The 15,114-nt window shown below is 42.5% G+C and overlaps 3 protein-coding genes across 4 annotated transcripts in view; 1 reads left to right on the forward strand and 2 right to left on the reverse strand.

Moving 5' to 3' along the window:
- The window catches only part of LOC117156109 (protein Skeletor, isoforms B/C), a 53,920-nt gene extending 48,323 nt beyond the window's left edge, over window positions 1–5,597 (reverse strand). Inside the window, exon 1 of the mRNA XM_076620177.1 lies at window positions 5,577–5,597. The gene's annotated coding sequence lies outside the window, so the exon portion shown is untranslated. The remainder of the gene's footprint in view (window positions 1–5,576) is intronic.
- A 452-nt stretch (window positions 5,598–6,049) lies between these two features.
- Window positions 6,050–8,081, forward strand: LOC117156225 (protein BCCIP homolog). Of its 2 annotated transcripts, XM_076620270.1 has the most exons (4): window positions 6,052–6,206; window positions 6,497–6,586; window positions 7,017–7,271; window positions 7,346–8,081. In XM_076620270.1, the coding sequence occupies exons 2-4, from the start codon at window positions 6,578–6,580 to the stop codon at window positions 7,883–7,885; spliced, it is 804 nt and encodes a 267-aa protein (XP_076476385.1). In that variant the 5' UTR covers window positions 6,052–6,206; window positions 6,497–6,577; the 3' UTR covers window positions 7,886–8,081. The 2 variants fall into 2 exon arrangements, with proteins under 2 accessions (XP_033188964.1, XP_076476385.1); XM_033333073.2 differs by lacking the exon at window positions 6,497–6,586 and having other exon boundaries at window positions 6,050–6,206.
- A 105-nt stretch (window positions 8,082–8,186) lies between these two features.
- Window positions 8,187–13,550, reverse strand: LOC117156128 (uncharacterized). The gene is made up of 10 exons (XM_033332890.2): window positions 13,352–13,550; window positions 11,324–11,772; window positions 10,534–10,647; window positions 10,362–10,456; window positions 10,016–10,169; window positions 9,812–9,940; window positions 9,595–9,740; window positions 8,713–9,244; window positions 8,574–8,632; window positions 8,187–8,499 (listed from the first exon to the last, which is right to left on the reverse strand). Exons 1-10 carry the CDS (start codon window positions 13,423–13,425, stop codon window positions 8,353–8,355), a joined length of 1,899 nt encoding a protein of 632 aa, XP_033188781.1. The 5' UTR covers window positions 13,426–13,550; the 3' UTR covers window positions 8,187–8,352.
- Window positions 13,551–15,114: the final 1,564 nt, after the last annotated feature.

The following is a 15,114-nucleotide window of genomic DNA, read 5'->3' on the forward strand; positions in this document are numbered from 1 at the left end:
AACGATGACAGAGAGGCGAGAATCGTTCGGTTATTTATCGTCGCATCAACGTCCGAAGTGAAAAGATCGCTGTGGCTAATTAATTATCCGAACGGCAAGGTAATTCGCGGTACTTGGTCGGCCCATTAATGCAAGCATGCAGTTCGAAGGGTCGTAACTGCTCGCCTAGTTACATAAGTAGGTGCAAGGCAGGAGGCAGCAGGCTGGAGGCGAGATCGTAGGTTTATTGATTCGGTTTTCTCTCGCGGTAGAGTTTTTTCCCTCTCCCACCCCTAGATCCACCCAGTCCTTATCCTACCCGTTTGCTTTCTGTTGCACTCCCACCCAAGCATCGCGACGTTGGAAGTAGGACGCAACCTTCAGGGGCTCTTTCCTTTCCCGTACGACCCTGGCTGACCCAAAACGCTATCAAATTAGTTCCGGTGTATCGGCAATGGTGCTGCTATACTCTTTCGTCGTCGTTCGAACACGACCAACCACGCTGTTCGGTCGTCGGAATAATCCTAACGATCGACTTTGTCCAACGAGTAACCTTGTCTTTCCGTCTTGTTAACTATTCGCTAGAAAGCTTTTTCTCTTTCCGTTTCGTTCCTCTTCCTATGGGCGAACATTTGGAAGGAAGAATTCCTTCCACGATACGCGAACGAACATACAGCATAGGCTGAACGAACGAGAGAACTTTAATAAGCGATCGCGGATATTTTTATCGTTCGACGATATTCACATAGCAAATTTAATAGCCCTATTATCCTGACGATACAATGGCATTATACAGCTCGAGCCTTCCTCGCATAACAATCCAACGTTATAAGGAAGATTTCTCTTTCGGAACATTGCCGTAATACGACGCCTTACTTCCATTCACCGTGCAGCCTATTCTGTCTTGCGAGCGAGTTATTAGACCCGGTCGTTCCATTTCGAGAACAGTTTGATTAACGATTTTCGTCGCGGCTCCGATATAACGACCAACGATCGTGCAACACGATGCCGTCGTAATTTTCATCGTAAATATCACCGTGGCTCTCTTCTCTTCTATTCTCTTCTATTCTCTTCTATTCTCTTCTATTCTCTTCCATTCTTCTTTTCTTATCGCACCCGGAAATACATTCGAAACGTTCGTGTTTGCTCTTCTTACTCGCGCTCACTGGCAACGCTTCATGAATAATAATGCGCCGAGTCGACTTAAATTCGAAGGCCGGTCGAACCGACTGGCGACGATGCAACCGGAAACGACGTTTAAGCCGCGAGGGTGAAACCGGAAAAACCGGACCGGAGCAGATAAAGATCCTGCTACGTCACCGCGCCAACCGACGTAACATAATATTAGCAATCCGCCGCGAAAGCTTTAGAAATCGGATAAAGGAGAACTCTAACGTACAATTAATCATCCGCTATCCTCTTCTATACGCTATTCGCTTCTTCGTTATTCTTTACGCGAATGAGAAATTTAAGGACAACTGTCTTTATCCACCGCGGATAGACGATTATTCCAGACGACTTCGAATGGCTGCGCTAAATCGTTGCTCGAATAATCGGCGCCGCGACGAATAAACAAACTTTGCACGACGATGTAAGTGAATAATATCGCTAAGTAGTTGACAGCGAGATTCGGAGAAAAGACGCACGATATTCGAGAGGCAGCATCTTTCATTTCCCGTTGAATCCTAAGAATCTTAGTTACTCTGAGAAGCTTTTATCATGCGAATCTTCCCTATAGGCAGCATAGAAACGTAACTGAAGGTATTTTGGTTGGCTTGATATTCTCAATGATATCGTGCGCGTGTTCAAAGTCAAAGATACTGTTTGCTTTGGCCGCTTCGCTTTCTTCGAGATCGTCCAAATTGAAACGGCGTAGAAATAGAATAAAATTAAAAGAATTTGCCAGGCATTTGGAAATGAAACAGAAAAGTAGAGAATCACGGTTTCGCGTCGCAACCGAATCGTAATTATCGTCCGGATCTTTGAACAGTTCGAAACGACGAAATTTGGAAAGAGAACCACTCGCAATTGTTTGGCGAGGAAAACGTAGCGACTCGATGCTTGTTAGGCTGGTTTCTTAACCGTTTGGCTTCGACCAAGGGTCAGAAACGAGGATGATAAATCTCTGGCGATTCGCGCAACCCGAGGCAACGATGGAAAACGTTCGATCGAATTTATACGTATCGCCTCGACGAACAGCTTGTTCCAATGGCAGAAAAATTCCGCTCGATAGAAGGAAAAAGCTTGACCCAGGCGCGTCCGATATTCCGACGTTTTCTGAACTTTCGACGAGCTGCAATGTAATCAGCTTCGAGCATTCTCGCCATCGAAAGGGGAAGAAGAGCAGCAGGAAGAAACGTCGACGTCGGGAGTACGTCGAGCCAAGATACGACGTTAATGTCCACCTACGTTGCCGTTTCGAAAGGTCAAGCAGGAAAGGACCTCAAACGCTTTGACGTAGCGTCGACCAAAGTTGATTAACCCAGCCTCATTTTCTGCAAATTTACGTCGCGCGTTACGTAAAACGTGGTTCGATCGTGAACCGACGCGATTTCTTTTCAGAAATTCAGAATTCGAGTTCGCGTTACTGCGTGCAGAATCGGAGAAATAATTTGGCCGACCGAAAATTATCGTCGAAGATGGTTGTTGAAAAAATGGAGGACAGAAATATAGGAGCAGATCGATAAATAGAACGATGTACAGTATGTGAGAAGGATACCTAACGCAACAGCCTCTTTAAACTCTCCTTTGCAGTCTGCGAAAGACGCGCCACCCTTAAATTGCATTTGAATAAAGCAATTTGTGCACGCAGCGTAATTCAATTCGGCCTTCTTGCTAGTTTTCGCTACGCGAAAGCACCGATAAATCAACCAGTTGCGCCGCGCATCGGGCCGAGCACACCCCTGCGATATAACCATATGGCTTAATTTCGTTCGTTTCGCTCTGTAATTCCCACCACCGGCGAAAAAAGAGGAACGCCTTGCGTCCAAATCGCACCAACTACTCCCTACGTTTAACAGACGCGATCACTTTGTTCCCGATACCGATATGCGATCGTTTCTATTCGTTCGATGATAATTAATATTTGTTGTCGTAGTACGAGCGATACGACAAACCTTTCAACGAATAAAAACACGATCTACGTGTGTACGATGTACCGTGCTGAAATATACATGTTTGAAGGAAAACATCCGAAATTGCTTCGTACAGACTGACGCGACAAACAGCGCAATAGTATGGAACGGTCTAGGGCAACACGAAATTCCAAATCGCATAAAATCAATAAACGATTACGCTAGGACTCCGTATAACGCGGTACTCGTACAACTCGATTTCGAAAATAATTTGCAAAATAGCCAAAGCGAAATACGGACATTACGCTTAAGGAAACATTTGACGAGTTCGTATACGTATTTACTTATTTATTGTCCAAATACGTACGTATTTATTATCCAAATTTTCCAAATTCCCCGATTAATACCGCGTCTTTGAAATTTCCAGCGAAACGAACGCTCGTCTCGTAACGAACGTTTGAACAAGGACAAAGTTGGATAGACGCGTCACCTCGAAGGCCGTCTAGAAGAAAACGGCGAGGAGAAATCAATAAACCAAATCCCCCGAAGCTAACGAGATCCAAAATTGTAACATCATCCATGGCCTGTGCCTGTTAACCGTGAAACGCGTGCTCGCTCTCTCTCTCGTGTCCGCGATCAAACGAGCCACGGTGGTTTGCGTGTTATCAGTAGTAGGCTATCGAATTAGGCAACAGGGAAGGGACGGCGCAATTAATCGGCAATCGCGTTCGATCGCCTCCGTTCGACGAGATCTCGCGTCCACATCGCGCGTATACCTGGAACAGTTCACTTTCGATACGGTCTTTCTTCCATCGTCTCGTATCTCATCGTGTAACGTCACGACGAAACGATTCGACGATCGACCGCATCGACGAGGAAAATGTAAAGAAACGACGTGGTTTCCGGTAGTCGAGAAACTTCCGTTGGGACGCGTCTCGCGAGAGGAAGCATAGGATAAAAACGAAACGCACAGATGGTACAGATCAAGGCAGGTGAGACAGCTATATGCTATGGAACAGCGCTAAAGAAAAGACACCGAGCAGCCAAAAAATGAAAAACATTGCAGTCGTGTACACGTATGTGTGTATATGCCATATAGAGAGTGGCTCGGTGGCCAGGAGTAGCTCGATTTCAGCTTGTTAAATAGTTTCAACGAGACTTACGAGAGAAGGAAAGGCAGACGTTTTCCTTAGTTGGCAGATTCTTTACTTTACGCGTCTTTCGCGGATAGTACCGTTATTTACTGCCTTTGAAACCTATAGCTTACGTTAAACATAATCGTGAAAAAATTACCCGAAACATATGTTGTTGTTCCGAGATGCGATCGACTATTCGAAGCAAATTTTTAGTCGCGTATATCGAAATGTAATTCGTACGAAATTAATTATTAAATTATTCGTTCTTCCCTATGTGTCTTCTTTTTTACGAAAAGAGAGCTAATCGATGTTTTATTCGTTATTTAAAAAAAAAAGATACTATTTCGTTACGAATGAAAATCAATAGAAAACATAAAAGGAAACATTAGACGTTAAGATGGAGTGTAAGACAAGGTTCGTAGTTCCTTCGGGTCGCGTAAAAGTTCGCTGAAACTATTTACTTCCGGTTACGTAGCTGATAATCGAACTAATCCTTAATGCATCGGCAGCATTGTGTACATCGATACACGATATATACACGTTGTATGCGTATCACGAGGTAGAATCGCGAAGGGGGGATGTACGTGGTACACTGTTCGAGAACATCTATTCAGCCGAACATCTATAAAAACACCAGATAAAGAGAAAGAAACAGAGATAGATATATAGAAATACAGGTACTAGAAGAGAGAAAGAGAGACAGCCATCTCACCGCCCGCCACAGCTCAAAGCACTCACGAAATATTCACGGGGGAGCACGACAAAAGAGGGCCACCGTCGGCTCTGCTTTTTGCGCGAATATTTTACTCCATAACTCGGGGATATACGTTATGAGGCTACGTGTTTTTATAACCTAAAAAAGCGATCGCACTGCTCCGTATTGTTCGATGCGATGTACCCGGACCGGTGAACGCCGTGGTGCCACCTGACAGACTCCGGGAAATTTGAGAAAACAGGATTTCCTTCGGCCCATGCGCGAGAACTTTAATCGAATTTTGGCTCGCAGTGCCGACAACGGACGCGTCTTCGCCTCACTGCACACGAGTATGTGATTCGAAGTTCAAATTTTTCCCTCCCGTTATATCGAAACCTATCGAACGAGTACCGAATCCAAGGTAACTTTCTCAAGTAGCGTTACGCGCATTGTCCTTTCTAATGATTACATTTCGGGGCAACGAGTAGCTAAATAGCAAAGTTTTTATTTAAAAAAACAGTTCGCTTGCGCGGTACGTTTCAAGCGCATGACGAATGACGACACTTTCCACAGCGGTGGATACGAAATTTACGACCTTCGGTATAGTCGCGAAACACATCCTTTTGCTTTTTGTTTGTTAACTTAATTCGCGTCTTTTTGCCATAAATAACACGGTTCGTCGAATTCGCTCACCTTCTTTCTCGCCTCGAAGACATTTCCTTTTTTGTGCAACAAAGTCTTGTAAAATTGACACTACACTGCATACAACATACTCGCGCGCTAAATGAGCTGTAACTGATCACCGGAGCCGCGCGACGACAAAAGTATGTATTTGGCGACATCTGTCGACGAACGTTTGAAGTAATTGAAATTTGAACTAATTAAGACTTAAATGCGATATAATTATTTTATGCGATTAATATTGTAATTCTTGCTAGATACTAAACAAATACTTTTACCGTTTTATATTTGAAATGATTGTATATACATCCATTATGTAAAAATCGAATACCTAACTTATATTTGTTAAAAAATAAAAAGAAATATTTATGGTTGTTTCTTTATTAAAAAGTATAAGTACTAATATCGTACTTGAACAAATAATTATCGATCTTAGCATTCTTGAAAATTAAAAACAATTGCGTTGATACTACGATATATATATCACGTGGTGCCCAGCAGAACGGCAGAACCGCTCCTTAGTCCGTGACAATGGCTGCTCCAACCAAAAAACGTGACCAGCGACTTTTCCCACTTTCCAGGGACGATGATCAAAGTTCGTCAAGTAGTGAGAATGACGAGAAGGAACCATTGGAAGAAGAGGTAAGGAATTTGAGTGAAAAAAATCAGTATAAAATGTGATTAGTCGGCCTTAACCCTACTTTCGAGCACGCGGTCGTTGATTCACATTTATTTGAAAGCTGTCTTCGAGACAATTGACATTCATCGAAAATGAAACATAATAATTAAGTACGCGTATAATCTTTAGCAATTGTGGAAATCATTCGTACAACTGTCATAACCAACAAAGTGCCAATTCCATGAGAGCATTGTTAAGCAAATACAGTGTTGTAAGTTATTAACCCCTTGTCTTACGATTTATGTTCCAATAGCGCGTGTCATAAGCAACGACATGGTCGGTCTCAGGTCAAGCCATTTGACAGTTTGGCTGAGCGCTCGAAATCGTGCAAATCATGTGTAAGGTACAACTAATTTTATTTTGCAAGATAATTGATAAATAATTGCTACCGATTGATCATCGAACAAAAAAGGTTTATTACCTTGAAGTAAATAATAAATCAATAACATCGACGTACCATGTCTCTCACGCGTCTTGTTGATGTTTGGCCCTATCGACGTACCACGTCCCTCACACGTGTTGTTTATATTCGGCCCGATCGTCGTACAACGTCTCTAACACGACCTCGCAGATTAAGGGGTTAATGACAAAGACATCTTTAATTTGTGATAAAATTTATTTATAATCAAAGAAAATGTGAATTTATTTCGATTTGTATTCTGTAATTAAGTTAAGTATATTTTTTAAATTTCATATTTCACAATTAATATGTCATAATACAAAATATTAAATATAAATAAACGTTAAAGTATAAAATTCTTTTTTATATTTAGGGAATGGAAATTCAAGTAGACTTTGAAGGAAGATATCCAGTGGATCCAGATTATCATGGCATTAAGACCTTATTACAACAATTGTTTTTGAAAGCTCATGTTGATTTAGGTGGTCTGGCAGATTTAATAATCCGCGAAAACTACGTAGGTTCGGTTGTCAAGCAATCGGCGGATTTAGATGAATCGGACGACGAAGATAACGATGTCAACGACGTGTTTGGTATTACTACAGTAATTAATTTATCTTCTAAACAGGTAAATATATTGTATATAATGTCATTTAATTAGTACAAAAGTCATCCGGTGATGCGCAAATTGGTTTATTTCAGAATTATCCTTGTATACAACAACTCAGAGAATTACTGACGCAAATGGCAAAGGAACATGCGACGGACACAGTAGATACTATGATAAAAAATCTTCTCGAAGACGAGACGGAAGTATTAGGTTTATTGATCAACGAAAGATTTGTTAATATTCCAGCACAGATATCCGTGCCACTTTTGGAAAATTTAATGTCCGATATAAAAAAGGCAAATAACAAGAAGATGCCTTTCGATTTTTCATATTATATATTAATCTGTAAATTCTATAAAACAAAAAGACCGGAACTAGTTAAGAGATCAAAAAGTAAAAAGAAAGATAATACGTGTGAACAGGTTATTGTATGGAGCAATCCGGAGGAAGAAATTTTTGCGCAGGAAGCAACAATAAGTTTTGAATTTTCAGTCGAGAAAGAATCGGACAGTGCTGTATCTGGAACGTGGACTGAGTCTGACGATGAAATGACACCTTACAGGAGAGTGCTTCTCTTCGAAGCTTTCAGATTACAATCAATTATCGACAGAATAAAAAGTGAAGTACCTTAATCAATTTGAAGGACTAACGTTAATTCATCTCATATTCCTAAGAAAAAGAAAGAACAAGCACCTTCCTTATGCGTACCAAAGGAAGATATGCGCTTTCGAAAGTTGGTTTCTTTGACGATCTATTGTACAATGAACTACTATGTTTTACATGTAATCAGCTTTTTATAATACACCTTTTCGTACTGCTTACTGCAAACTGTTTCCCGTCACTTGCCCTGTAACCATCTGTTATTCATTCTCTTTATGCCTAAAAGTACATGAATACTTAGATCTTTCATGGACCGTCAATGTAGATACTACGTTTAGTGGTAGAAAATTTATTTTCCATCTAAATAAATAATATAAACATTCTTGTAGAACAGATCTTTGTTTAAAAAAATACGCGTCGCGATTAATGTCCGAACAATGGCACGTAACTCGTGCCCGAGGTGTACAAATTTTTTACATATTACCGACAGCATCTACTTTTACGTCGATGAGTCTGTTGATTTCAACGATTGCTTTATCGGCTTGGCTCTTCTTCTCATGGTACCCAAAATATTTAACATTTCCGAGACAGCGGGCGGCGCGCTTTCCGCTTCCTGTCGTCTTTTTCTCTCCTCTTCCCTTTGTTTCTGCAACGAATCGTTTCACTTGAGAAACGTAATTTACGTATAAAAAAATAACGTCCACGATTGCACAAACTTACATCCGTTTGCTTCAACGTGAAACGTCCACCTTTTATTTGGTTGATAATGTCGTCGATAGCTGGAACGATTAAAAAATAAATATAACGCACGATATTAGCACAGTTGCTCAACCACCTGCAAAATCTAAAACATAATTACCAGGCTGTTGCGCAACCGTCGGTGTTTTTTTCGTAATTCCAAGCATGTTCTCCATGTCAGTCACCGCGTTTCGTTCCGAATTAATTTTTTCTTTCGTCAGCAATTTTATCGACGATTGTCCACCGTTGTTGAACATCGGCGGCGGCGGAGGTGGAGGCAAAGGGGGTGGTGGTGGCCTGGAAAGCTTTTCTTCCAGCTCACTGATCTTCGCCTTCAAAGTTTGAACCACTCCTTCCAGAGTTTCCACCGACTTTTCCGCCCTTTCTGCCCTTTGCGTTACAACTTCCAACTCTGACTCGGCCAGCTTTAACTTTTCCTCTACTATTTCGAACTCGACGTTCGACTCTTTCTCCTCCAACTTCTCCTCCAGCATCTGTATGTGAGAAGCATGGTTCTGTTGCTCTTCCTCCAATAGTCTCTTCAAAGACTCCACCTCTTGTAGAACGGTTAATAATCTTCCATTAGGGTCATCGCCAACTTCAGCCATCAAGAGTGCGCTCTGATGAGCCAGCACGTTTCTTTCCTTTTGTACCTGTTAAAAGTACGACACAGAATGCCTGTTATAAATTTTTATGCATAATTCTTCTCCCTCAAGATTCTGGGGTAAGTGCCGAGTCGTCCGACTCGGTGCTTTCGCCAGATCGTCCATCACCTTTCCCACTACGTGGCCAGACCCTTCTAGGACATTCTTATCGTCCTACAAACGCCGCGGAATGTCACGATATCGAACCATTTCTAAGAATCAATTAGAAAAATGTCGCTCTCTTTATAAGTACGAAGACAGGAAACTAGAACATGGTATCCAAGCTTGGCGTGGATACCGGTAGCATACCTCTATAGAGGACGTGACTCTAACAAACAGCCATATTAAAGGCATCTTACCCTTTCGGCCTCTATCTTCATAATCTTCGCGTTTTCTCTCTCACGATCGCATTGAGCTTTCAACGCTTGCACCTCCTCTGCAACCATCTTCGTCACCCTCTCCATGTTTTCTTTTTGCACCTTCATCTCGTTCACCTTCTCTTCACCTAATTGGAAAGTTTCATTATTATATATTATTACACGAACGTTGGAGAATCGTACAGATGTTTCCAATTACATTTTCGTCTGAGAGTTCTCTCCTCGTCCAACTGCGTGGTCAAATGCGTCACTTGTTCTTGAGCTTCAAACTCTTGAAGGCGCGCGGAATGCAACTCCGTCTGAAGTCTCGCTATCTCTTTACTTAATTCTGCAAATTACCCGCTCTTATAAATAACTTGCATAATTAACGGTGAAATTGTAAGCCACTAATCTCTGTTTATACCTTTCACCGTTTCTCTCAACTGATCAAGATCTTCGAAATTCGAGTCAACTTCGTCCGCTATCTCAAGGTCTAGAGAGCCTTCCGGATTCGATTGCAGGAATTTTTGAGTTATGATCTGCGATCTTCTCTTTAGTTCGCGATTTTGTCTGTACCACTGAAAGTGATTTTAATTTATACGATAAATTATGCATAGAATTGCCTGCCCAGTTGCAACCTTGGAAACTGATTTTTCCTCTTATGCGATATTAAGTGTAATAATAACGATTATATAGAAACAATGAAATACGCGAGCTCTGTATCACCGTATCTACAATTATAAAAGCGAAACGGACTGTTTTAGATTTACCTGCGATGCTTGTTGCATGGCTTTATGCATAGCGCCTGTCTCAGTTTCGTATTGATGCTTCAGTTGTTCGTATTCTTTGCACACTGCCTCGGAAACTGTAAGAAAATCAAGGAATTCGTTAGATAAAAATAAGGAACGTCGGAAAAGATTTCTGGAATGTATAAACAACTACCTGTTCGCAGCTTTTGAAGTCTCTGTTCTTTTTCTTGCACTTGCGACTGTAAAGTGCTATTTTGTCTCTGTAGTTGTTGATATTTCTTCTCCAAGTCGGCATGTTCCTTGCTTGCTGCGATAAAAAACGTTTATTACAACTTTAATAGTTTAATTGCAAATGTACTCACAGATGCAGACGTCACGATACTCAGGTGATATTTTATTCCGATTAATCTATAATTTCATCGCGTATGGCCAATGACTAAGAAACGTCATAGAATTCGTTTCGCGTGCACGAGTGAATCACGACCGAATAACGTTTAAGTTGTATGATTGTCGGATGATTGGCCATGAACTACAACCATGCATCAGCCACTTCCCTCTCGCTGTACGTATCGTGCCTTGCTCTTATTTTACGTAAGTCCATTACACCTTGATCTTTCTTGCAATAACAGCTTAATCGATTCGAAGAAACGAAGTTGCTGTTAGAAATTGATCGCGTAAAAGTGAGAAGTAAGATCGCAACGAGAAACAACTATATGAAGCACGTGTCGAAAAAAAAGAAGAATAAAGGAAGAATAAAGATGTACGAAAGGAAAGTTGTAACTACAACCGGCGCCGTTCCATATTTACCAACCTCCTATCCCAACTGTTTAATCGAATTGATGTTCGCAAGCGGAGGGAAGAAGCCGTGTTTCGTCACTTCGTTAATGATGACTAATGGAATCATAATAAAGTTCTCTAACGACTTTAGGCGGCCCATACAAACGCTCATTACGCCGCGAAACTTATTACTAATTATTAATTACCGGCCTCGCTCTTCTGTAGCAACAATTTCCTCCTCTTCTCCGATTCCTCGTATTTGCTCTTCCACTTGCTCTCCAGGCTATTGCTCCTGTTCAATTTCGCGACACCGACCAGCTCGTTCGTCTTGCAGTTAGTAGTAGTGTGGAAAGCAAGTTTCTCAGTCTCGGAGTTGCGCATCTCGATGCTCGAGCTCGACAAATTATTGTTCCTCGATCGTTGCTGCTGAACGGAAGCGTCGAGCTTCTCGAAGGACGCCCTTTGAGCGGCGACCGACACTCCTCTGTGCGACAGCTTTTCGAAGGACCCCCTGCGGGATGGGGGACACCTTTCTTGGGCTTTAATTGCATTCGATATCCTCGGCACCGGAATGTGCGAGTGAATTACACTCGAGGATGTCCTCGCTGGCTCGGTGTTCAAGACGATGTTCAGTTCCGTTTTATTCATGTCGTCTCTGCGAACAGACGATATATTTGCTTTCGTGAGAGCCTTGCCTTTCCGTCTCGTTGATCGACCTTGTACAGAACGGTTATAACACTGTACGAAATTTCACGCTTATATCCCGCGAGACTCGAAATTCATCGATGATACACACTATAGGTATATTTGAAAGACGTTGATCAGAAAACTGAACGAATCTATGCATATTGGAACGTGAAAGGGTATTCCTATCGAAGCGTACTCAAACAGTAGAGGGTTAATAACATCGTTTTCTAAAAATACGCCTATCGGTCGCACCCCCTGCGGCCACAAGGCGCGTTAGAAATAGCCGGCTCTGTCAAAATGTATTCGTGACTAATCTCGATTCCACGAATCTCGAAGTACCCGGTATGGGAAGATAAGGTGCTTTCCGAGCCGCCACGCGAACTTACCGGGAAATGATAAACGCGTTACGTCCAACGAATCCCGAATCAAGTTACCGGTAATTGTGAAGTCAGTTGGTTCGGCGAGTCTAACGTTTCTCTTACGGAGGTTCTCGATAATAAACGATCGGCCAGGAAAATACATATCGTGCCGGTTCGAGGCACGCTTCGTAGCACGTCGATCAGCGCGAATCGATGAAACGCAATACCGATGTCAATTGTAATCGGACGAGCCGCCGTTGTCGCGATGACCACTCCTCGAATTTTAAATGTTATTTCTGTGATATATTACGTCACCGTCCAATTGGTCCCTATCATTGTTACCGACACTGTTGCCCGTCAGACAGATGCATCCGTCCAACGAATTTCCACCGTATTACTTGGTTTATGCCAGCTTGATTTAACGGTCACGCGTGAAAACGAGAAACAAAGAAGCGCATCGTATTTACTTACGCGTCCAACGTTCCAACGCGAGACTACGAGGACACGTGTTGTTAGACTTGGTGGGAGCCAGCTAGATCTCCCGCAAACATTTCAAAGTTGATTCGTTGGAATGTACGGGCGACTGTTGCTCGTGAGAACGATCGTTAGTGTCACTGCGGGCCGCGTCATTCTAGAAAATCCGGTGTTTCGATAAATGGCTTAGGTTAACGACCGCCGGAATCTAAAAGCTTTTTTGGGTCATTTGCATGGTCGCTACGGAAGTCCTCGATCGTTATAGATCGCGATTAGTCCAACGTTACTTCTTATCTCGTTACGGCGACGCTTATCGTTAATTCCAAAGTATCTAACTGTAAGAAAACGTATAACGATGTACAAATACTTGGACGAATTGGAGTATCGTTTACGGGTTAGAAAGAACGATGACGCCTTCCTTCTGACGAACGCTTTATCTACCGCGCACCGCAAAATCTGTCCCGCAGACGTCCTCGCTGTCTTATGGCAATACCAAAGATTTCGTTGGCGTTTTTACACCAAGCCCAACTATTTTTAATTCAAGCTTCGCGTCCCGTGAACCCGACAACGACGACGGACGCGGCATATCGAGGAAGAGCGAAATGATAATTTGAAACGTGCCGTGTCATGCAAGCGTCAACGCAGCGGGTCGACGGTCACGTAGATCGTTGCACTTTTCCGTGCGTATATGCCACTTGCAATTCAATTGATCACCTTGCTGGTATCGTTTCACCATTTACGTTGGTCGATCGATAAAGGAACGACGATCGGTTGACGCCTTTGTCCATGGATCTGGACTAGGACCAATTTCTGTGCGCGCAGACGTACGACGAGACTGTAGTAAGAGGCAAACGTTTTCCAAGAGCACGATTGTCGGTCAAGAAAGCACGTCGGGCGTAATTTTACGGTTACACGTACGAATGGCAGCATCACCTGCCGCATTGCCTCTACGGGAAGTCTATGAAGTCCTTTCACTTTTCCTGTTTCGCGCTGGTGGATGTTGAATGCTGTCAAACGGTGTTCTTTGCGCCGTGCATACTTTCGTTCGACGCAATTTCCCGCATTCTTTTTATCAAAAACAAACGTTCACGATTACGTATGTCGCTTTGCGACGATATTACGAGGTACGCGATGCAGGAGGAGAAGAAAGAACGCAGAGACAAAAACGGAATAAACTGTGCGACTAGAAACTTACGATCTATAGCTGGCAAGTTCGACGCCAATATACCGATCGATATATCACGATCGGGCACGTAGCTGCATTTTTACAAACCGACTGAACGACGATCAAAGAAATATAACAGAATATCACTGTGCAACGAAGGATATGTTAATGGAACTACGGTCCGATGAGCGAGGTAGCGAAGAATGACAGAAAAGAAGAACGAAGATGCGCGTTCTCCGACGTTCGCGCGCATACTGCTCGCACGGCTGACCGTAATGTCACGTTATCTCAAGAGGTACCAGACGACTCGAAAGAGCCCGAGATTGCGTGCCCTTCCTTTAATGAAAGACGTCGGTGTGTGCGTTAGTGGCCGCAAGGTTTTCTCATTGTCAGCGAAAAATCGCGCCTCGCACGCCATACTTCTTTCGTTTACGCACAATTTCGCGATATATTTCGAAAGAAATGCCAATTGCCCAGCTTCAGTTATCCCGATAAAAGGACAATCTATTTTTCCCCCTTTTTTATTTCTCTGTTGCTTGTTTACGCGCCGGTTTTCCTATATTATCGTAGCATATCGAGCCTCGCGTTATTTCAATTAATCTATTAACTGTTCTTGTTATCTCGTAAAGTGGCAACAAAGATGGCTGGTCACCGATGTTTCTTTAATGCCAATAAAAGGAACGAAGAAATGTTTTCTCGTGTAATTGGCCTCTTCTTGCGCAGTGCATCGAGTAGCTCGCTTTAATAACGCGTTATCACCGAATCTGTCAGCCGTGAAAGACTCTTGAGAATATATACATATATATATATATATATATATATATATATATATATATATATATATATCGTTGCTTCGTACGGAATCGTGTAAGTAGGTACATATGCCCACGATCAAAAATTTCCCCAAGAGAATGTGCAACGGCACGCGTCTCTGCTCCACGCGTAACATTGCTTAATGATCGAAATAATCATGGAATTCGTTCGCCAGAATTTGCTCGAGTTATCGACATTGACAAACACCAAGTGTGTACTTTATACATACCGCGACGAATAACAGATTTCGGTGCTCTTCGAGTAGCAGGTTTCATAAATTTTACTCGAAGACTACGATTGATAAAATTACGAGGATTAATTCAAGGATATTCGAGGCAATAAAGAAGACATTTCTTTACTCGAGCGTACTGCTAATCTTCTGTTTCGACGCACGGGTTTTGCCTCTTGAGCTTCGATTTAATTGGTCGGCAATGCAGATGCAGATGCAGATGCAGATGCAGATGCAGATGCAGATATCATGCACTAGTTGTCAAAGTAT

Source organism: Bombus vancouverensis, chromosome 7, assembly GCF_051014615.1.
Source record: "Bombus vancouverensis nearcticus chromosome 7, iyBomVanc1_principal, whole genome shotgun sequence".
NCBI classification, from domain to species: domain Eukaryota; kingdom Metazoa; phylum Arthropoda; class Insecta; order Hymenoptera; family Apidae; genus Bombus; species Bombus vancouverensis.

Excerpts from the sequence above, each read along its gene's own strand:
- LOC117156225 (XM_033333073.2), top strand. The coding sequence starts at position 6,096 with ATGGCTGCTCCAACCAAAAAACGTGACCAGCGACTTTTCCCACTTTCC. Across the intron at positions 6,207-7,016 it reads AGGAACCATTGGAAGAAGAG|GGAATGGAAATTCAAGTAGA; the intron begins GTAAGGAATTTG and ends TTTTATATTTAG. Across the intron at positions 7,272-7,345 it reads TTAATTTATCTTCTAAACAG|AATTATCCTTGTATACAACA; the intron begins GTAAATATATTG and ends GGTTTATTTCAG.
- LOC117156128 (XM_033332890.2), bottom strand. The coding sequence starts at position 13,425 with ATGGACAAAGGCGTCAACCGATCGTCGTTCCTTTATCGATCGACCAAC. Across the intron at positions 10,648-11,323 it reads GCTACAGAAGAGCGAGGCCG|CAAGCAAGGAACATGCCGAC; the intron begins GTAATTAATAAT and ends TTTTTATCGCAG. Across the intron at positions 8,633-8,712 it reads GACGGTTGCGCAACAGCCTG|CTATCGACGACATTATCAAC; the intron begins GTAATTATGTTT and ends TAATCGTTCCAG.